The 24,012-nt window shown below is 38.7% G+C and overlaps 1 protein-coding gene across 1 annotated transcript; it reads right to left on the reverse strand.

Annotated features, from left to right (window-relative positions):
• Nucleotides 1-4,044: 4,044 nt before the first annotated feature.
• LOC121993963 (cyclin-dependent kinase inhibitor 2-like) lies at nt 4,045-5,203 on the reverse strand. Its single transcript, XM_042548187.1, has 4 exons — nt 4,773-5,203; nt 4,645-4,697; nt 4,372-4,548; nt 4,045-4,271 (listed from the first exon to the last, which is right to left on the reverse strand). The coding sequence occupies exons 1-4, from the start codon at nt 5,193-5,195 to the stop codon at nt 4,202-4,204; spliced, it is 723 nt and encodes a 240-aa protein (XP_042404121.1). The 5' UTR covers nt 5,196-5,203; the 3' UTR covers nt 4,045-4,201.
• Between the last annotated feature and the right edge of the window lie 18,809 nt (nt 5,204-24,012).

Here is a 24,012-nt window from a genome sequence, read left to right on the forward strand (position 1 = left end):
CTACCATGGAAAATGTGATCAAGGAGATTTCACCCACAAGAAAAGGGAAGGAAAAGATGATTGCAACAAAAGAAAAAAAAACTCTTGCTTCAAAGGTATCTCTAACAACTTTGGTATCATTTTTTCTAGCAATGAACAACAACCTAGATATTTTTCTTTATGTAAATGCCCTCTTTTGAGCACTAAATTTGTGGATGATACAACCTTGGAAACATTGGGGTTTAAGGATGATATAGATTGGTTATTTGGAAGAATAGGTTGGAGTGAGTTAATAAATATGAAATACTCTACTTATCCTAGAATTGTTTTTGAATTTTTAAGCTCTATAACAGTTGATAATGTTCAAGGCGGGGGGAAACTAAAATTTTGACTACTTAATGAAGATTATGAATGGATGTTAAGTGATTTTAATACTTGTTATGAATTGCCAAAGGATGGTGTGTGTATGATCTTATCTAAATTTGTGAATTCATGTTTTTGGCAACAAATTTCTAAACAATCACATTTTAACCCTAACAATTCTAGAGCTCCTCATATTATTAATCCCATTTTTAGATATGTTTATTTAGTTATGAAAAATATTATATTTGGGAGACAGGATAAAGAGGGGTTAGTAAGACTTGTGGACTTGTTTTGTTTGTGGGCAATGGTTGAAAATGTTGCAATAGATTCTGGTTATTTCTTTCTTAAGCAGTTGGTAAAATTGAGAAAATCATATTCTACTTCACCTATTGTTTTAGGAGGACTGTTAACTCAAATAGCTTTGGTGTTAGGGTGTGATTTAAGTGAATTAGAAATGATTGATAATTCTTGTAGATTAGACTTGAATTCATGTTTAACAACAAAGATGATAAGACGTGAAGAACATGGATATAGTCTTCTTATTAAGAACAATTTCCCTTTAAGATTTCCCAATCATGAACTATTCATAATAAGGAAAACTGGTGGTTAAAATTAGCAAGTCAACAATCTAAATTGTTGTCAAATTGTGTTTTAAGAAATGTTCCTTCGACTAGTCGTGATGTTCATGATTTTAATTTCAAAGAACTTCATTCTGTTTTGGACAATATTCATAATGATTTGGATTTGACTAGCAATTTTATTGCAAGTAAAGAACGCATGGAAGAGGAACAATTCAAAAAATTACAAGAATGTTTTAAAAGTAAGAGAGAATTGTGTGAAAAGATATCTAGAATTATGAATTCTTATAAGGCTCAAATGGAATTTAATGAAGATTTTAGAGGCTTTATGAAATTTTTACAGGATGATATATATAAATTGTTTGAATATCATAAGTTTTTTAGAGATGAAGTAAAGTGGTTTATTAAGGCCTTTCCTTTTCCCCTTCCTGAATTTCCTGATTTACCACCTCCACCATATTGATTTCATTGGGACGATGAAAAGTTTAAGTCTGGAGGGGAGGGGGGTTTGAAAACCTAAAATTTTTTGTATTTTCTGTTTTGTTCTGCAATTTATTTTGTTTTGCATTTGTTCTTGTTTTGCTTGGATTGTTTTGATAGTCACTTGACTGTCTTTTGGAAAACCTTGTGGCATACATCTTGAGAACATCAAACTTCACTCATATACTTTCTTGTTTTTTTAGTAAAAATGTTAGCACGCTTATTATCTTGATTCATGATATTGCAAATGATGCTAGTAGTATGCTTAGTGTATTTCTTTCCTCTATCTTGGGTAGCATGAAATAAGCTAAGTATCATATGGAGATAAGTTTGAAATTTGGCTTGACCTTAAGGATCTTACCTTCACTATACTTGAGCTTGGATAGTTGATATCATTGAAATAGTCATGAATCATCTTTGTGTGCTTAGTACTTGATTTCCATAGTGATTTCTCAAACTTTATTTTGGTTACTGGATGATGCTCAAATCATGCAAGCTCATTTGGAAAAATCAAAATATTCCAACATTTGTGCTAAAAGTACATTTGTAAATAAGTTTTGCACAATACAAATACTTATATAAAAAAAAGTGAAAAAAGTGAAATGACTACTTAGCTTCTCTTGAGATTGAGCACGCCTTTGAGATCTTGGGTTGATTGAGAAATATAAACCAAGTGTGTGGCAGGTAAGTGTCTATCACCGGAAACATTAGGAATTCATCTGGATGACGACTTGACTAGGACATAGATTGAAGCTTGAAAAGTTTGGGTCACTTTTTGCGTTGTGCACAAGAGACTTATGCTTGAGCCATACTTATTTCCACGATGCTTGTTAATGAAGCTTTTTGATAGAGTTAGGAAAGCACATTAGGGATTATGAATGTATTGTAGAGCATATGAATTAAGATTGCGACATTTTTTCTTGAGGACAAGCAAAAGTTTAGGTCTGGGGGTGTGATGTGCGTAGATTGTATACACTTGTTTAGTATGTTTTGATACACATTCACATATTTTACGCGTGCTTTATCTATGCATTTTCGTACTTCTAGCTTTGCTTTTAGCATATTTACTCTTTTTGTTCGAAGATCTGTTTTTGTGCATTTTCTGTACGTAAGAGTCGATTTTAGAGAAAAATTGATATTCGAGGCAAAATCTACAATTGAACGAAGGAGGAAGGTGCCATCCTTGAGTGTCACATAACCCTTTCATGGGGGGTTGCCCAGACCATGTGGTGATCCTCACCCCTGTAGCACTATCAGAATGAAGGAGTGTCTAGGTCGTGTGAGTATCACACGGCCGTGCAAGCCTTCCAAAGCCAAAGTAGTGCATAGCCATGTGTGTCGCACGACCGTGCAACATTTCCAGAAACCAAGAAAGTCCTGGCCGTGTCCCAGACACAGCCGTGCAGGTGTTCCAGAGCCAGAGGCAGAGTAGACCGTGTAGATCTACACGGTCGTGCAAGGAGGCAGTGGCAGAGCATGCTACGACCGTGTGAGCATCACACGGCCGTGTCACTTGAGTAGTGAAGGAAATGAACCAGACCGTGTGAGCTTCACACGACCACGTCACCTAATCATCTGAGACCTTGTAACCTTAGTTGACCACTTTAAAAGTTTCATCTTATTATAAGGTGTCTTTATCAGAATATCTTATAGACAAAAACTTTTCAAATTGGTCATCTAAAATTATGGATGAATTATTTGAAATATATTGGACTCAATAGTAGCCTCATATGTAGCCAACTTAAATAATTTATTCCATTAAAATATTTTGACCTAAAATTTTACGGGCTAAAACTTTTTATATTGGTCATGTAATGTAACATCATTGTGGATTATATTAGATTGCTTAGTGACCCTAGATGATCACTTTAGAAAGTTTCATCTCATTAAAATCTTGTGACCAAAAATACTTTAATAGGCAAAAACTTTTCCAAGTGGTCATTTAAGACCATAAATGAATTATCTAGAGTATTGTAGATTCAATATGGTCATCTTTCAGTTCATTAAAGTATTTTAGCCAAAACACCTTGGGAGGTAAACACTTTGTAAATGAATTTGAAAAGTTGTTACCAAGGTGTTCTAGTCACACATCTTAATGGGTAAAAAACTTTTTAAATTAGCCATCTAATGCCATTATTGAATTCAAAACACTTTAGGCATATATTTATAAACTTATATGACCAGTTTGTAGGGTTTTAGGTCATTGAAATATTTTGCCTAGATGACCAATTTAGAAAGTTTTAAGTCGTGCATCTAAGCGCTCTAGGTTAACACACTTCCTTAGACCACATAAATCAATGAGAAAATAGACAATAAAATACGATAACTTGAGAAATTGCTCGTTGTAGAACAAGTTTAGAATTTTTTTTGTGAATATGGGTAGGAAACGAAGAATATTGGATTGTTATCCGTGATTTAGGTGACATCCATCACAATGCAAAATGAGCGAAGGGTACTAGGTTGAAGCAACAAGTTAGGCAATTTTGGTCAATGTGATGATGAATGATTTGCAAACAAAGGATTTTAAGTGCAATTTGAAAGAGGTAGAAAGGCATTTTAGTAATTGTATTTTGAAAAGTTAAGTATTAAAGTACGGATGTTTTGATTAGTATATAATTTTAAGGTGCACATTTTCCTCAATATTTAGGATGTGAAAATTTAACAAAACGTGGCAGAATATTATACAGAAATTTTAAAATTAGGAAATATAGGAAGTTGACGAGAAAAAAACAGACAAAGAAATGTTTTTTTTTCGTTGGAGGAGAAGAAGAAATTGAAGATTCTTGTTTCCTAGTTTTTCTTCAAGGAATTACTGGAATCCACTCGTAGCGGCCGCCCATGGGCACGTCGTTGACGACATCGAAGTTGTACCTGCGACGCCCAGCGGAAGAGATGAACGGAAAGAGAGATGTTTAGGCATCTAAAGTTGTTAATCGGAGAACTTAGTTTGTTTCAGGGTTTAATTAATTACCTCTCGGCGAATCGCTGCTGCAGATTTCTCTCTGCCGTTGCGAAGAACGCCTCCAGCTCCGCCTCCGGCGGCGTCGCGGCCACACTAGGTCTCCTGTAAGGCTCCATCTCCACTGTCGATTCCACATCGCTCGCCTCGTCGCGGCGGTTGTCGTTGATGGAGGTCATTGGCTCTTCTCTAAATTGACATAATTACGGAAGGATTCAATCTAAAACATGGAATTAAATGGAAGGAAAACTGAAAAAATTACAAGAAGAATGAGGGAAAATTAACCTTTCGCCGTTCCAGCGGAAGAGCAAAGCAGCATCACGTCGCTGCCGCCGAAGCTGAGAAAAAAGATACGGGATGAGGATTTTAGCCCTTTGAAAGCAACGGATGCCGAATTCTGAAGATAATTTTACTTCCGACGACCGCGACGGCGTTGTTGATGCTTCGGAGGAGGTGTCGCTGGAGCAGCGGGGGATCCGACCGAGTTCGGGGCTCGATTTGTACCGGACTCCCCCTAAATTCCCAGGAACGGTTCCGTAAGTCGGAGTCTGGATGCCAACTCCTCGTTTCCTGTGTTCCCGGTAGAAAATCCGGCGCTCCCGCTTGGTCACTGCCGCCCTCCTCCTCTCCCGACTCCGGGGGCCGAACACTACCGCGAGGCCGGAGCATCTTGCCGCCAATTCCCCATTGTCTCCGCATTTCTTCGATATCTTCCCCATCGCCGTCTTCCGCCGCGCCGCGAGAGATGAGAAATGGCGCAAGAGAGGGGCGGTGAGGAGAACCGATTTGACGGTGGGGGCGGATATAAAGGCGATCGTCGGAGGGCTCTTTCTCATCCTCTTAACGGCAACCAAACGTCGCCTTCTCGGCTACGACGTAACTCAAACGCATACGGCGAGATCCCGATACTTGACCGTCCGATCTCGATCGGGCGGCCAATAATTGGAATCCCGAAAACGGCCGTCGCAATTGCGTTATCAAATAATTACGTCCGCAGGCGTACGAGCCTAACGGTCCCAAAAACAGCAGGTCCAAAACGTCTAGCGACCGTTGGTGCGGATGTGATCGAAATCAGATCGGCCACGTGGAGTCGAGAGCGACGAAAGGGGGTGACGTGGCAGGAATCTTCTCATTTGGACTCGGGAGGCATCAGACGAACACTGCGTGGGATTGGCCGTGGGAGATCCAACGAATGGGAGGGTGCAGGCTGGGGCGTCGTGCTCGCGCGTACGAATTCAGCAGGGGTATATTCTGATGAACAAGGTGACCAGTGATGGTGACAATGGACTTTGATATTCGTGTCAAGGCTCGTTTAATTGCCATATATTAAAATGAATCATCTGATAATTTGGGATCAGTATTAAATAATTTCTTCCAATATCGTATCCACTACTACATTTGATTAATTTCGATCGGTTATAAATAGGTTTCTTCCAATATCGTAGCTACCATCTTTTTATATATATAATCTGCTGAAATTTAGCTCATGGATCCCACCACCCCACCACACTTTGCCTCCTTGCATGCAATGGTCGACTCAGCACCCAAAAAGTGAATCCTTGCCCACACAACGCTAGAGGACCAATCTCCGAGTCATCCCTTCCTTTTTCTTTCCAATTAGGAACAACGTATCCCTTTTGAGTGCAAGGATCTAAGGAGCATGTATGACCATCCATCTTCGACCAATTAAATTGAAAATCGAAAGCCAATAATGCATCGGTTGAGTTTGGAAACACTAACTCGCTTAGCAAGTACTAGTGCAAGTCAAGATCCATGCAAAAGATTGCTTTATGATCTCAAGGTGGTACGCTCCCTTGAAGCCGAGGAGACAATGAGGTCGTAGATAGGGCATTAGATATCTGGGTGGAAATCATTACTTGTGGTGACAAAGATTTCATAGACAAAATTGTGACCAAATCCCATAAAGCAAATCTACAAAATGTTTCCGTCTAATTGTTGCCTTCTCTTCGTCTTCTTCGTAATCATCCTCTTTTTCTTAGTGGTCAATATGATCAATTTAGTAATGCATAGCTCGTGTTAGCTTTTGAATTTGTTCTCTCCGAAATTCACTTGCAAAATTGTGAAAATGTCAGTGGGAGGAAGAAAAATGCTGAGACTTTTTTCCTAATGAATTTGTGCTTGGATTTAAAATGAATTTTTGGTCGAGCACATCATCTAAGTTTCTTTTTTTAGCTATCGATTAGCTTGAATTATCTACATTCTACTAATTCAAGCATTGGCTTATCTAAACCTATGGGATTAATTGGCCAAATTAAACCACTTGAGCTAAAATTAGACATGTAGGCATGTGTGGCTGTCTTCTTACCAAACTAGTTGTTGGGTATGGCGAATAGCATAGAGAACAATTGTTTATGCAATAATAAATTAATCAACTACTTAATATGCAATCTAAAATATACAACAAAGCGACACATCCTGTCTCATATACACTATGAAAGCTTTATTTTCCATGTATACCCATGTATGTCATATTGTGCCCGACGTGCACTACCATGTCAAAAGTACAATTTTTTTTAAAAAAATAGATCATATAGGATTAAAGTTTCACCGAGAAAAGTCTCTTATATTTTTTTACTCGTTTACTTAAACATCCTATCTTAACATTCTTTTTCTTTGTTTTTTCCATTATATAAACAAAAAAGAAAAAAGAAAAAGCCATTTAGAGCATGAGTCTAGCTATTAGCCCGTACGTGGTTGTTAGGTCTCACCTTGTGTACTGCCTTGTATTCTTTTCTCCTTCTCATGGACTGTAGTGGCAAGGGGACCATGTGAATGAAGGAGATAGCTATCAGAGTAGATGCCCACCACCATCTTCTTATTTGGAGCTGCCCCAATCATTGAACACCTACTCCATTACAAATATGCATAATTAAATAATGAAGGAGGACTGGACTCTACGTATAAGTATCAACTGCTCTCAGTTTCTAATATTTCTAGTCTTCTACCCTACACAAACAGAACATAATCATAATCTTAAAGATTTTTCTTTTTTACAGGAAAATATATATATATATATATTGCCAAGGAGTCTTTGTTGTTCATTGATGAATGATAGGGCCTGTGGGAAGGAGGATGGGGCAAGCCTCGTGTTTGTGGTCCTAGGAAGGATGTCACAGCCTTTACTGCTTTTATGCTGCTAAAGGCGGTGAGAACTTGCCTAGCTGCTCACCTCGATGGTTTTGATAAAGAGAAAAAGAAAATTAATGAGGGTGCATGGATGCAATACTGGCAAAGGGAAATGACAGGAACAGTTGTGAAAGAGAGAGCACTGACCTTAGCTTTTGTGACAAACATTGTGGGTTTCAGCTTCCTCTCATGTCCATGAATGAACCAAACATGTTCTCAGTAAAGTTCTGCTAGTGCTCTTGTGGTCCTCTCCTTCAATTTTTGAAATCCTTTCAGAAGAGAAATTACTATAGCATGGATCTTGAATCAACTAGAGGAGATGCAGGCTCAGAGAGTGAACTAATGCAGAGTTAGATTGTGCTAGTCATGGTTTTAGTTTCTGAGGAAGCTGAATTGTAATTATAGTACAGTCAATGATAAAAAGGAAGAGATGTATGGGTCGATATCATCACAAAAAGAATGAGAAAAGCTCCATTGGGCTGATATGGAGTGATTTCTGGAACTGAAACTTTCTTAGTAGAGGAAAAAGTGAAAAGGAAAAGAGTGCCATCAGACAAGATAACTAACTACAAAAGAAAAAGGAAGGAAAAGAAAGTGATCATTCAGGTGTCTCTTATATGCCAGTAACAGTTTGGATTCAACCCTCTCCCAGAAGTTACAAGTTACATGTGTCCTTTTAACTGCAAAAACAGAGGTAGGATTATGTCGATAATTCGCATGATGTGTAGTAGGCCAAGTAAATGACTGGTGGAGAGGAAAAGCAGCTGCCAATCTGCCGATGAACAATGCATTTATGATGTTGATGATAGGCATGCATGGCAGCCTGCAAATAAGAGAATTTCACTGCTGAGTAACAAAGGCCATGAGGTCTGTCTGTGCTAGACAGATATTGACCTTATGGTGCTGCTCTCTGAAGAACCACTGCTTTTTGTCAACTGATATATGTACTTAGGCTGAGCAAAAAGGGATCAAGAAAATCAATTGGAATCGATCTAGTTATTGCGCGTCAAAGTCATCCTCGAGGATGATTAACCTTTTACAAACCTTTTGACAATCTGTGGAATGCCTACTGAAATAATAGACTCTATATTTTTGCATGAAAATAAAGAGGCTAGCTGTACCTTGATGTGTTGGCTTAAATGCTAGGCTGAGCTTTTTCTATTCTTCTTCTACCTTCCTTGTTATGATTGAAAGTGTTTAAAGCCTACATTACAGTGGCAAAGGGTCAAACTCAAAACTTCATTCCAATATAGGCGAAGAAGCGGATATGTTAAGGCTGATACAAGTTTGATACTCACACCGACAGATTTAAGATAGGTCAAATTTTCATTGATTTTCCAGTATCTGAGATATCTCTTCTTACCTGTGGAGATTTTGCTTTACATGAAACACATAAACTTGTTGGCTAATGCTATAGTTTTATCCCAGGTTAAAGGGCTCATAGCTATGAGTTGAGATATGTAGGGATATAGACTTAATTTCTCTTCTTCAAAAACGATTTGCTGGAGTATGTAGAGTCCTACTTCGAATTTAGGTACGAGTATATCCTAATTAAAGGTGTTAATTAAGGTAAAGGTTGGATTTGAGAATGAGCCAAGTTAAGCAAAGGTAGCTTGTTATGTTTAGTGGATGTTTTGATGTGTCTGGGATTTGGTTGTGGGTCAATTGGGGGTTTTGTTTGGCTATTTAAGGTCGAGTGATGACCAAGTTGAACTTGTGTTAGGCGCTTGAATTGAACTCAAAATAAGTGGTTAATTTATAGTTAAACTGTTAGTCCACTGGTTTGATTCAATAGCAGGGTTAGCTTAGTGGTTTACCCTTTTATAAATCAGAAGATTCCACCCATTTATATGATCCCTCTCATGTACAGAACACCCCGTCGCTCCTCTTGGAATTCTTCTGTTGGACGAACCCTTCTATTTTCTCTCCAGTCAGTCTCCCTCTCATCGAATTATAATGCCCTAAAAATACTTAAATTATAATAAGAATCACACTAATATAATCTACCATATATATAATGAGATTATTATTATTATTTTTATTATTATTATTATTATTATTATTTTCTATATAACTAAAGACTTGTTATAAAAAGTCTTGTAAGTGGATCCTGAGGTGGCGTGACAGTCAAGGTTAAAATGAAGTAGCGGTTAAAATTAAGGTGAGGAGGTAGCCAAGGTTAGAGGAATAGGTCATTCTCACCGAGGTTCAACCCTTTACTCCTCAGCACTAAGGTCTTCAATACGAATCCGGTCGACCAATGAGTTGATTGAACCCGAGGGACCTAGTGCTCTACTTATGGCGAGACAACCAATATATAGAAGGTCGGCCCAAAAGTCGACCGGGCTTATCTAAGATTAGGGGATAACTCTCTATTCGTTAAGTCTTATAACATATGGTTAGTTGACCTCTAAATCGGTCGGACTTAAAGGGACTTACCACTCCGCTCAGTGCCAAGATACACAGGTTAAACCCGAACTACCCAATAGTCGGCCGAACCTATGGATCTAAGTTCATTTCTTATGTGCCAGTCTCCCTACAAATAGTCGGCTGGTCATAAGGCCGGTCAGGTTTACACGGCGCTAGAATCCCCACTCTTCAAAGACATGCATCAAGTATACAATTGCTCATCCCTTCAATATAATGCTCAGCCTACAGCTGGTCAACTAAATAGCCGATCGACCATATGCCCGACCAAACTTATAGGACCGAGCTCCCCATTCTTCAAGGATGCAAATCTCCTATTATATAGTTGGACAGGTATAAGGTCGGTCGGATTTCCTTCAGGAGATAATAGTGTCAGAGAATTGTAGCAACCCGTCAAACAATAACAGTTATTCACTAGGGAAGATTCAGATATTCTGACACATATCTGCCATGGAACCTTCTTATAAAGGTGGCTATACATCTTTTATCATTATTGCGGAGGTTATAAAAGATTGTTTATATGTATGTAATGGAAGATTCCTTAGAGGATAAATGTACATCTTTTAGACTATATGCATTCTATTGCTCAACATCTTCTGATAGCTAAAATATTTCTTGTCACCTCATTATTATGGAGGTTATGAGAGGTGATATACAATGGGGGGGGGAGGTAAGCTTTATTACACAATACTTTTTGCAAACTTTACATCACGCACACGTATCTATTATTCTTCCTCTCCATTTTCGCTCGGCCATTATACTAACTTGAACATCAGAGTGTTTGCGCCAAAGACCTCTTCCTTGGTTCTTGCCTTAATGTTCCCTTTGCTCTCTCAGGTGTATGTAGAAAGAAAGGCTCGATGTCATCTCTCCTTCATCTTAAGGTCTTCTCCCAATCAACAGCAGAGCCATCAACCCAGTGTACCATCTCTTCAATTTTTAGACAGGATCAAATTTGACGTCGTCTATGGAAACTTTTACCTGAATATGAAACTCAGAGATGGAAGAAGCTGGATGATTTACAATCGTCACCTTGTCACCAAAAGATTTTGAGTTGCTAATAGCAGCTCGAGTGCAAAAGCTAATGTAGCAGCAGTTGACCTATCCATCTTTCTAAGCATGTGCCTCCCGTTCTTGGGTTTTTTACCTAAATTTTCCATTCCTTCTTCTCCGTAGGTAATGAGATTCTAACTTGTCTAGATTTATCATGCATAGGTACCTTAGGATTAATTTTAAAATTTATCCTACTTCTATCATAATACCTAAAGTCAAAAAACTTCATTGCTATATGATGATAATTATTATCAATGCCATCATGTATGGGAAAATAATAATTTGAATTACAATTCAAATTAGAGTATACCTCCTTTACCCTTGAAGCACCCCTTCAACTTGAGCTTCTCTTCTTCTCCCATTTCTTTAAATGTGCCAACTTCTTGATTTCCCTCTTCTTGGGGCACTTGGTGTGGTAGTGACCTTTCTCCCCACACATGAAGTACACAATGCACATTCTCCTTCTTTTGGCTTCTTTATTCCTACAACTCACATTAGTATCTAAAACAACTTAAGTGGATTTAGGATTTACCTTCTTCTTACCCATTGGACACCTACTCTTGTAATGTCCCTTCTCATTGCAATGGAAGTAAATGATGTGGTCCTTTGACTTGACTTTGTTGGAGATGCTTGCAAAGTTAACTACCAAGACTTCCTCTTCACTTGTCTTAGATTCTTCTTTAACTCTTGAAGATGTGGATGACAATTCCTCATCTTTATTCTCCTCATAAGTTGAACACATGTCAAATTACATTTGCTCCTCCTCCATTTGAGCCACTACATCCCTTTTTTCAAACTTTCTACTTCATGTGTAGGCTTAGATTCTTCACTTAGAACCATCTTTACCTTGCTCTTCAAATCATGGAATTTCTTATACTCACCTACATGACTCATCACGTCATTAGGTAAAATATCAATCAAAATTGATATTACCTTTCCATTTTCCTTTGATCGTGAGATTTACGCCTTGGTCCAATAACGTGGTCAGAGTCTCTTCCCTTTCTTTTCTCTTGGAAATTTAAATGGATCCTCAACAACCATCATGGTATTTCAATCCATCTTGAAGAAGACCTTCATTTTCCAGCATCCAAAAGGTGATATCCCATAGATTTCTCCCTTTATACTTCTACGGGATAATCTGTTGGAACCCCAAGATTGTTTTGGTGTGATCAACAAGTTAAGTTAGGTCCTGTGTGTTTCTAACCTTGTGTCTAAGTGTGCAGGAGCTTAGGAGCACAGGTACTCGAGCAGAAGACGCAACTAGCGAGAAGGACGACACTCGGTGTGTCCGAGGGACGAGGTGCTGCGGAAGAGTACCCCGGTGGACGAGAATGAAGCGTACGGTGGTTCCGAGGGACGAAAATCAGAGCAGAAGATTGCTCGGGGAGCAAGAGACGCAGCTAGCGAGAAGGTCGACATGGGGTACGACCGAGGGACGAAGACTGCGGATGAGTATGCTGGTGGATGAGAAGGAAGCACGCAACGATTCCGAGGGACGAGAAGCCGGAGCGGAAGGCTGCTCGAGAAGATCAGAACTTGGGTTCGGTTGAGCCCTTTCCGGATGGCAGAGATCACCCAAGCGAGCAGATCCGGAGGAGAAGAACCGGACCGAGGCGGGACTGACCAGAGAATTGGTCCCATACGAAAAAGTCAACATCTATTGACTTTGGGCTGTGGGGCGCGCGGAGCCCTCCGAGACGCCCGGAGCCCTCCGGGGCGCCCGGAACCCTTCCGGGAGCCCGGACCAGACTTTTGACCAGGATTGAGATTTGACTCGATCTGATCGTTGGGGGATAAATTTTATCCCCCCTCCCAGGGCGCGCGGAATCCCTTCGGGGCGCCCCAACCAAGGCTATAAATATAGCCTTGGTCCAGAAGCTTTTGGGAAGGAACTCAGAATTGTAAATCCAACGCTTGTGTGCTTTAGAGTTTTAGTTGAGCTTCTTTCTTTTTGTGCATCAACGTTGTAAGAGGCTTCTCCACCTGAAGGAGATTGATATTGGGCTTAATCTTCCTTGGATTAACAACCACATCGGTTGTAACCAAGTAAACACTGGCGCCTCTTATTTTATGCTTTTAATTTACTGCTTAATCTATTTATGCAAGTGTTAGCTTAAAGAGTTCGAGAAAGGGTTGTTTGTTTTTATGTTTACAGGATATCCAACAACCCCCTTCTAGCCGGCCCAACGGTCCTACAAGTGGTATCAGAGCCGAGACGCCTCAGAAGGACTAACCGCCGACTGAAACAACAAAACGATGGCCGGAGCTAGCGAATATCCACCAGCATTCGAGGGGGAGTTTTCTTCATGGAAGAAACAAATGGAGGCATATCTAAACTCTGATTCTGGTATTTTTTTCAATAATGAAATTTGGTTATAAAGAACCGAAGAACGCGAATGGAGAAGAAATCGATTTACATCTCTGGACCAACAAACAACGTAACGAATCGATGGCAAACGGATGAGCAGAATTTCATCTTCTACCCAAAATACCAAATGAAGATCTCGACAGAATCGACGAATACAAAAGCACAAAAGAACTTTGGGAAAAGTTCTTGAAGCTTCACGATGAACCAGCTGAAGTCGAGGATGAATCCAACACCGATCCGCCATCTGAAGAGTCAGAAACTGATGTAAGTACCGCAACAACCCCAACAGCCGAATTCCATCCCGAAGCCACAAAAAGCTCATCCCAGACAAGCATCGTTGAAGAGGGAGAGACTTCGGAAGAAAGTAATTCGACAATGCGAGAACCAACGGCCGATGAGGTAAGTAAGGTATGGCCTCTACCCTCAGAACAACTGGCTAATTCAATAGAAAAGTTGCCTGGAGATTATTGTGATTTAAAAATTAAATTATCGAATAATTTAATAGAAAAGTTGCCTGAATGTTTTTATGATTTAATTGAATTATCGAAAGAGTGTTTCGATTTACCAATTATCTTGAAAGATTCTTACGAATTACAAAATATTTTGATAAAAGAATTTTACAAGTTTGAAAATATTTTGACAAAAGAATTTTGCAAGTTAGAAATTTTGTCGAAAGACTTTTGTGAATTACAAAATATTTTGTCGACAGATTTTTACAAATTAGAAATTATGACAAAATACTTGTGTGAATTACAAAATATTCTTCTGAAAGAATTTTGCAAAGTAAAAACATTGCCGAAAGAATTTTTACAAATTATATTGTCGAAAAATTCTATTAAATTAGAATTTATACTATCAAAATATCTTTGCAAATTAGGAATTCAAAATACAATAGAAAATGACATGTTATAATTTATACAAATTTTTACATGTTCAAATTTTCTTGCTTCAAAGTTAAGAAATTATGATAAATTAAAATAGAAATTTAAAATTTTCTGATAAAAGCATTAGAATAAAATAAATAAATGCATAGGAATTTTTTTTAAAAATGTTATCAATTTTCTTAAAGTTTTTCTTGCATAAAGTTTTGGGCTCAGAAAGATTTTTTTCTTGATAGCAAAAAATAAGAAATTTTTTCACAAGTTATTTTTGACCTAGAAATTTTTCCTTGACTTGGAAATATTTTTTTCTGAAAATCATTGGGATAGATTTTTATAAGTTTCTAAGTATCAACCTTCAGACTTTTCTTGCAACCCCAATTTTTTATGTGATCAAAGGGGGAGAAGAAAAAGTATAAGTCTAGGGGGAGGTAGAAAAATTGAAAATTAGAATTTTTAAAATTTAATTTTTCTATCTTGTTGCACGTTATTGAAAAATTGAAAATTGAAAATTGTTTAATTTTCATATCTATTTTTGACCCTAGTTTAACTTGAGTTGATCACATCAAAAAGGGGGAGATTGTTGGAACCCCAAGGTTGTTTTGGTGTGATCAACAAGTTAAGTTAGGTCCTGTGTGTTTCTAACCTAGTGTCTAAGTGTGCATGAGCTTAGGAGCGCAGGTACTCGAGCGGAAGACGCAGCTAGCGAGAAGGACAACACGCGGTGCGTCCGAGGGACGAGGTGCTGGGGAAGAGTACCCCGGTGGATGAGAAGGAAGCATGCGGTGGTTCCGAGGGACGAAAGCTGGAGCGGAAGATTACTCGGGGAGAAAGAGACGCAGCTAGCAAGAAGGTCGGCACGGGGTGCAACCGAGGGACGAAGACTGCGGATGAGTACGCTGGTGGACGAGAAGGAAGCATGCAGCGATTCCGAGGGACGAGAAGCCGGAGCGGAAGGCTGCTCGAGAAGACCAGAACTTGGGTTCGGGTGAGCCCTTTTCCGGATGGCAGAGATCACCCAAGCGAGCGGATCCGGAGGAGAAGAACCGGACCGAGGCGGGACTGAACCAGAGAAGAGGTCCCGAACGAAAAAATCAACATATGTTGACTTTGGGCTCCGGGGCGCCCGGAGCAGTCCGAGGTGCCCGGAGCCCTCCAGGACGCCCGGACCAGACTTTTGACCAGGATCGAGATTTGACTCGATCTGATCGTTGGGGGATAAAGTTTATCCCCCCAAGGCGCCCCGACCAAGGCTATAAATATAGCTTTGGTCCAGAAGCTTTTAGGAAGGAACTCAGAATTGTAAATCCAACGCTTGTGTGCTTTAGAGTTTTAGTTGAGCTTCTTTCTTTTTGTGTTTCAATGTTGTAAGATGCTTCTCCGCCTGAAGGAGATTGTTATTGGGCTTAATCTTCCTTGGATTAACAACCACATCGGTTGTAACCAAGTAAACACTGGTGCCTCTTATTTTATGCTTTTAATTTACTGCTTAATCTATTTATGCAAGTGTTAGCTTAAAGAGTTCGAGGAAGGGTTGTTTGTTTTTATGTTTACTTGATATCCAACAACCCCCTTCTAGCCGGTCCAACGGTCCTACATAATCAAGCCGTCCATCCTTAGCTCCCTCAGCGGTTAGTCTGACAGAGAGTAAACCTGCTTTAATACCACTTGTTAAGTATCGTGGTCTAGCTAGAAAGGGGAAATTGAATAGACGGTCACTCCAATTTAACTTTCTTCCTTTAAGATATTACTACATAGCAGAATAATAAAACAAACAAGATAAGGAAAATGAAAGCAAACTCTAACACGTTCATTTAACGTAATTCAGAGATAAAGCTCCTACTCCCGACGTGTCCTTGAGATAGATATGTTGGATATCTTGTGTTCGGCTAGAAGGGGGTTGGATAGCTAGGTCACCCCCAACTCAATTACTTCTCTACAAGAAGGTTAGTTTGCGCAAGTGGAAATGAAACTAAAACAATGAAAGTAAATAAGAACACAAATGCTAACACAATCGATGTAACATGGTTCGGAGATTGCTTGCTACTCCACAACTTGTCCTTGAGGTGTATGAATCCTTAATCCGTCGATGGATTAGTACCCGACAATCTCCGGCTAAAGTTTTCTCTCTCTCGGTGGAGCAAATCTCTCACAAGGCACTCTTCTTCTTTACAAGATTGAGAATAAGAATTGGAAGAAGAGTGTTAGGCTTTGGAAGCTTGGAGGCCAAGACTAGGAGTGTATCAACAAGATCAATAATCTCGTTCAATGCCCCAAGCTTCCAATATATAAAGAGGAAAGAGTTGATCACAAGACAACTCATTTCCTGCACACCAATCGACTGGCACTTCCATCAGTTGATTGGTGCAACCATTGGACACAGCCAACGACTACTTGGCAGAATCAGGGTTTCTGCCAACGGTCGTCAACGGTCACTTACCAGTCGACTGCTGAAAGTACCAGTCGACCGGTTACTGCTGCCTAAGTGAACAGAATTCTTCTGTTCGCTCCCAGTCAACTGAGTAGTCGATTGGACCAGTCGACTGCAACTTTCATCAGTCGACTGGTCCCAGTTACACACTCACACTCATCCTCTCCAGAGTCGCCCGTGAAGCCCTCTTCCTCAGCCTTCGTCCCTCGGATGCACCCGAGCCCGCGGCTCCTCTCCGTGTCATCCTTCACGTTGCCTTAAAGTCCGCTTCCCTAGGCTCAACTCCATTGCTCCTTGTCTGGCGGTCCCTCGGATGTCTTCCACATCATCTTTCACCGTCTCAAGGACCCAAGCCCTAAGATGAGCTTCCCAAGCTTAGCCGGACCAATCTCCTCATGCATGTTTCACCAAGTTCTGCATGACTCAAACACACATATCAAACTAATATGAAAGCATAACTTAAAATCTTTGACACACATATCAAAACTATGATCGTACTAATCAAACTTAGGTTGATTGCACCAACAGGATGATCCTTATTCATCGGTGGATTAGTCCCCAGAACTCCAACTAGTTTAAGCCTCCTTGTCAGTGAAAAACCTCATCGCAACCTCGATCAAGAGTACTTGAATCATGAGAGCTAGGAGACTCTAATTAGGAGTTAGCCACTTCTAATTTTGTCACCCAAGCCAAACACCCTGAGCTCCATTTTATAGAGCTCGGAGGAAATACACAAACTATATTCTCGTTACCAGTCGATTGATCACTTCACCAATCGATTAGCCTTTGTGAAAATCGACCGTTACAATCCAATAGCTCGATACCAGTGGACTAACCACTAGACCAGTCAACTGTTCCATATCGGTTGAGTGAATAGAGTCCTCTGTTCGCTCCACCAATGGATTGGTAAAGTTACCAGCCGACTGGTAAACCCTAAACCTAGGGTTTTACCTCGAGTACAATTTCTAATGTACTCGTCCTCACCCGCACAACCTCGACCTTACCTTCTAGCCTCCTCTATCAGCCTTGTGTCCCTTGGTTGTTTCTCCATCCTTCACGCCTTACCTTCAGGAGCTTCCTTCGGTCTTATCTTTTGTTGTCGGGTCTTCCATTGCCAAGAGGCTCCTCATTTTCAAGACTTCACCTTACTAAGAGCTCCTTACTCTAGGACTTCAACCTTGCAAAATCACACTTGAACTTACATTGCCAAGACTATACACTTGGACTTACGTTGTCAAAACTATATACTTGGACTTACATAGGCAAGCCTCGACACTTGGACTTTGCATTTGCCAATATCACACTTAGACTTTCCTTTGTGAAGACTATACTTGGACTTTACCTTGTTGTACCCGCATCTTGTATACTCATAAGGGCATATCAAATACAAAAACTACCTAATTTATACTTTTGCCCAAATATCAAAACCTAGTATCACATCGATTGCTCCAGCATTTTCATCGTCATCGACTTGGTTATCCAAACTTTTCGCTCGTCTCAACCCATCCAGATATCAATTGGATCACTTTGGCATCGTCTATGGGAATCACAAGTGAAGACATTAAGTAATCGGAAGACTTCCTCCTCCTCCTCAATTTATCCTTTCAAATTACTTTACTAATCTAATAATTTTGAATGAGAAATGATATTGGCCGCGATATCTCTCCGCGACAACTATCCGCGACCTTGTTGGCAGCCCGCGTGGCCACCTCCACCTTAGCCCTCTCTCTCCGCGACGCGAATGAAATCCACTCGGGCCACAATCTGTTCGTCGCGTGCCCTAACTCTCTTCTCCCCCTTGCGACTTCTTCTCCCCCCTCGCATCGCGGCAACTTCTCCCTCCCCTACCAACTTCTCTTCTCCCTCCCCTGCCCTAACTTCTTCGAAAGCGCCATAGCCGCTTCTCCCCCCTCGCTGAAGCAGCAGCAACTCCCTCCTCTGTCGTTTTCTCTTCTCCCTCCCCTGCCCTAATTTTTGTTAAAGCGCCACAGCCACTTCTCCCCCCTCGCTGAAGCAGCAACTCCCTCCCCTGCAGTTTTCTATTCTCCCTCCCCTGCCTAGGGATGACAATTTCACCCGAACCCGATGGAGGATCCGACATCCGACCCGAATGAAGGAGGGTATGGAGGAACTATCAATACCCGATATCCGACCCGAATACCCGATTAAATAATATATATACATATATTAAAGAAAATTTTCTTTTTTCAAAATCAACTTACTATTTTTGTTGATATTAGGAGGAGACTATATAGATGTTTAATCTATTTTTTTAATTATATATATCTTTTTTAATAGGTTGTTAATTTTAATATATTTTTGTTGAATGATAATAGTTGGATATAAAGAAGAAAAATTATAACTATAGAAGATATCCGATCATTTAATGGGTATGAGTATACCCATCGGAGATCCTATACCCGAAGGGTATGGGGACGGAGGATATAGAATCCGACCTGAACCCGACCCATTGTCATCCCTACCCCTACCCTAACTTCTTCGAAAGCACCGCAGCTGCTTCTCCCCCCTCGCTAAAGTAGCAACTTTTCTCCCTCAGTGAGTTTCGTCTCCCTTAGCATATTCAAAGGATTCGAAGAAGCACATCAAGTTATAGCAGCAAGGAGCAGTGATTTTGAGTATTCTTTGAGGTAATCAACTTCTTCTTCTACATATTTTCTTTCTTCAATTTGTGGACGAGACAAATCCTAACAATGTTCCACATGCTTTTTGTATTCGTTTCATATTGATCATCATAACTCTTGCACATCTTCCATGGTGATTACATTCTTCAGATTCTTACAATATAATATATCCCCTATCAGGAATTTGAAGATGTTGTAGTTGGTTGAATCAAGTTTACATTGTGTAGCCTGACTATTGATATTGGCCATCAATCTCTCTCTATCAATGCAATTCTAAATGCTATTCAAATGCAACTTGGTAAGCCTGAATTCCTATTCTTTATGGGTGGGAAACACACCACGATCCTTTAGCACAATCTGAACAAACAGAAATTGCTTTATTAGTAGAAAGAAGTTGATGATCTTGGATGTACATCAACTGGTGTTATTGGCTTGTATAACATAATAATGCAGTAAGAAAATAGTGAGATCAATCCCAAACTATATATACAAACAAAAATTAGCACATATCAAGAACTCGCCATAACCCCCATCTTTGAAAGACTTTTGAAATGTTTTAGTTATAAATTGTACATGAAAAGCTTTTGTTATTTTAGATTCAAGTAGAGTTCTTTCACCAACAGCCAATGCAGCAAATCCAAATGGACATTTTCTTGGCTTAGTTCTAATATGACATATACTTTTAAAAGAGAAACAAAAAAAAAATATTCTCTACATTCTCCATGTTATTTATTGGAAGAGATACAAATCTTTGTTTCAGTTATTTCCTGCATGTTATTTTCTTTCTTCAAGTATCATTTCTGCTGCTACAATAGCTAAAAATCACATTGCAAACTTCAAAAACTTTCATATAGGCTTCGTTTTGTTTCATGTTTACTTCCTTAGCACAAGAACATGAAAGACATTATTGATTTGCCTTGTTATAGCTTTATTTTTGTGAAGAATGACACTATTTTTTTTTTAATCTAAGTAATGAAAATTTAATTATTAGGTTGCTATTTCATGCATCATCAAGTTATAGCAGCATCGACAATACGAGATCTCAACCTGTAAGATACAGAGACTGCGGACAAATAACATTGGTGTGCATTTCTAAATCAACCAAGAATCCTGAAAGACACTATTATAGATGTGGCCAACATGGATGACAAAAGTGGGTGACTACCGATACTAGTTCATCTGGTAAAATTAAAAGTGAAGAGAATGCTTCTCGTGGACATAATCCGACAATAATCAATGTACCAAAATTCATTTGGATATCAGTGTTGGTGAACTTGATTCTCTTAGTTGTAATCCTAATTGTGTTGTTAGTTCATCTGGTTGGTTAGTGTTATGTCATGTTGATGTTGTAATATAAATGGCTAAATGTTTGCAATTCTGAACGCAAACTTGGTTTGTTAGTTTATATTATTAAACACTATTCGAATAGAAATTTCTGAGTGTTTAATTGGAATGTTTAATTGATTTGTAAGATCAGTTTCTACATCAAATTTACTACGAGCTTCCTGCAATGATATGCAAAAGCAATATAAGGAGCAATCTCGAAGATTGAAGAAAAAACAACTCTTCATTTATAATATTTGAAGTTGCCAACATTCATAATTCTCCTAGAGGTCTTTTATTGGGAAGACAAATTTCATAGCAACCAGTGATAACTTCAAATCCCAACTATTGTAAAAGTTCCCAAAGTTAATTGCAATACTTGACAAAGAAAACTAATAACTACGAGAAGGAAATGCACAATCATATCATAAACTGACGTGAATATAGTAATCAGTCTTTCTTCCCAAGTAAACTGATAAGATTATGAGATTTTGCTATCGCAGGACTGAATGTCTATTGCTACTATGTTGATTCATCTAAGGACTCAAAAAGTTTTTCTATGCAACTGTTATGATACAAAATTCGACGCATCTTTGCAATTTCAAACAACATCTCTATCATACATATAGTCCATCACATTAGTCTAAACACTAAATGTTCTTTCTTCTAGACTCCACTACAACTGAAGAACTTCTTCTCATATTCTTTCTCTCAATTAAAAAATCATAAAATAACAATGTCTCAGTGAATGTCTGGGAGCTATTGCCTGGGAGTTTTTAAGGGACTATTGCCTGGGAGCTTTTAGGTGTAGCTTCGAGATATGAATGTCTCAGTGAACTATGCCATGGTGAAGTTTTAATTTCATAATCTTTATTTGTTGATGCAATCTGAATAGTTATAACAATCGGTCTCAGTGACATTGATAATTTCATAGCCAATAAGATGACACCAACAATATAAAATCACACAAGAACACGATATATGAACAACAACAATATGAAACCAAACTACAAAATCATTAACATAACACCAATAGGCTAAAACCGAGTTGGAAATATTATAGAGGAACAACAAAAATTAAACAACAGATTGCTTGAATACAAATTCAACGGTACATCAATAATTGGTTTTTGATTCACAAACTGGCATACATCAAAAATCTGTATTCAAAGGTATAGAAAGCATGAAACTGCAAAACAGAGAGTTGAGGCTTGTGCTAAGGCTTGAAACCACAAGGGTGTGCATTCAGTAGTTTTGCGGCTCTCTCCTTTTGAATGGCTCCTGCTCACGAACACAAACACAAGAAAGATTTAGAAAATTCAATGAACCAATTATCAAATTTTATATGAATATGAATGGAAATCTAATTTCAAACAGCATATCTTCTGAAACCACAAAGAAACAAACAGTTTGTTCTATTGGGGAGGATGCTACGAAACACTACTAATCAAATTTCCATAGCTGATTGATGATGGGTAAATGTGTGAGGGGAACTGAAAATGGAGGTGGGCACCCTGGTGAAGCAATAGCTTACCAAGGTGATATCAGTAGCCGATTAAAGAAAATGAACCCACACTAGGATTGAAACACAACCCAAATTCCTACAGGGAGGCAAATTCATTCTCTGATATTGTAAGAATAATTGATCAGAAAGATGAATATTCATAGAGATTCTACTGATTTGTTTAATCAATTGTGAATTGTGACCCATATCTCTCAGATATTTTGATTGCACATCACATTCATGTTATAGCTTCAGTTTTGTCTATTTTAAACAAATCACATTCGTGCACATCACATTCATGCTATAGATATTTTGATCTAATGATTTTTTTTACTAGATCCAAAAATAAGGCAAGATAACCACATGATACAATGCAATTCACAATGACCAATAGATCAGTATAGCTTTTCTCACAAAGCTGATGGCGTTAATTGTACTGAAAATGCAATTATAATGCTATTTACAGAGAGAAATATCAACACCAAATACATTTGATGCCAGTTATACCAAACTCAGAATAAATTTTTACGACACTAAATACATGCCGAAGGCAAGTAAGAAACTACTGCCATAGGTGTGTTTAACAATAAACTAGAAGAATACAAAATATCATTAGAATGGAAGTTATAATTACCTGTGAGTAACAGCAAAAATGAATCATCTGGTCCAGCCAGTAAGAAACTACTCATAGCTGCAAGATAGATTATAAACAAACTTTAAACTATCTAAAACCACATGAATATACTTGTACAAAATAATAACACACAATTATTTTAGGTATCTATTATATGCATCACATACCTTCTTTCGGGCCTTTGCAATTGATTTCTTCACTATTTGTTCAACCTTGGATTGTTTCCTCTTTATGGGTGGACGACCTTTGGTTCTTACTTTCAATGGAGAGTGTATCACTTTTTCCCCAGATGTAGATGCTTCTTCAAATTGTTCAACCATTGATTGTCCATTCTCCATAGCGACAATAAGTTTTTCCTTAGTGTCTTTTATGATTTCCACCAAAACAGAACAAATGTCATCATTTTCGGCTCCAAGTTGTTGAACCTCTTGCATCAATGGGGTGAGAGTATTATACCGAAGTCTTTCTCCATCACAACCATAATCATCATATATGTTACTGATGCTTTGATACCCACACTTAATATCTTTGCGCCATCGGTCCATAATATAACTCATAGGAACTTCAATAACCTTCATTCTCATCAACACTTTGATCACATGCCTACATAAAATTCCCCGAAACTCAAACAGACGACACATACACTTCAATTGGCAATCTAACTCCATATAATATACCTTAAAGGAAACTTCTCTTCCAGATTGTCCATTCTTCCCCAACATATTTTCTACTACTTCAAATATTAAAGTTGTCCCTTCTTCCCTCAACAAAGAGGCATCGCAAAACATCAATCCTCTTATTTCATCTTGGAACAACTTAAATATATTGTTAGTGTAGGCATTTTGGAATTGTCTTTCAATAGAATGACCAAGAATAACTGGCATGATAGAATTAAAAGAAACAAAATCTATTTTTTTTCATTCTCAATATTCTTCTTCAATGCACTATCATACTGCTCAACAAATTGCTTCAAAGATGTTTTAGAATTAACATAGTCATCAAAAAATGCATTCATACTTTCACTTCTTTGAGTTGTGGACATACCAGCCCAAAAGTGATCTTTAACATATATAGGTATCCATCTATGTCGTTCATCATACAAGGATTTCAACCAATCATTGTTCTCTAACTTAAACTCCTCAATCATCTTTAACCAATTCTCATCACACTCTTCAACTGTAGGCGAGTTATAAACAATGGTCTTCAACTATTTCTTTATCATTTTGTATTGAACATGACCACCTAA

This window comes from Zingiber officinale, chromosome 6A (assembly GCF_018446385.1).
Source record: "Zingiber officinale cultivar Zhangliang chromosome 6A, Zo_v1.1, whole genome shotgun sequence".
Classification (NCBI taxonomy): domain Eukaryota; kingdom Viridiplantae; phylum Streptophyta; class Magnoliopsida; order Zingiberales; family Zingiberaceae; genus Zingiber; species Zingiber officinale.

Excerpts from the sequence above, each read along its gene's own strand:
- LOC121993963 (XM_042548187.1), bottom strand. The coding sequence starts at position 5,195 with ATGAGAAAGAGCCCTCCGACGATCGCCTTTATATCCGCCCCCACCGTC. Across the intron at positions 4,549-4,644 it reads TTCCGCTGGAACGGCGAAAG|AGAAGAGCCAATGACCTCCA; the intron begins GTTAATTTTCCC and ends ATGTCAATTTAG. Across the intron at positions 4,272-4,371 it reads CAGCAGCGATTCGCCGAGAG|GTACAACTTCGATGTCGTCA; the intron begins GTAATTAATTAA and ends TGGGCGTCGCAG.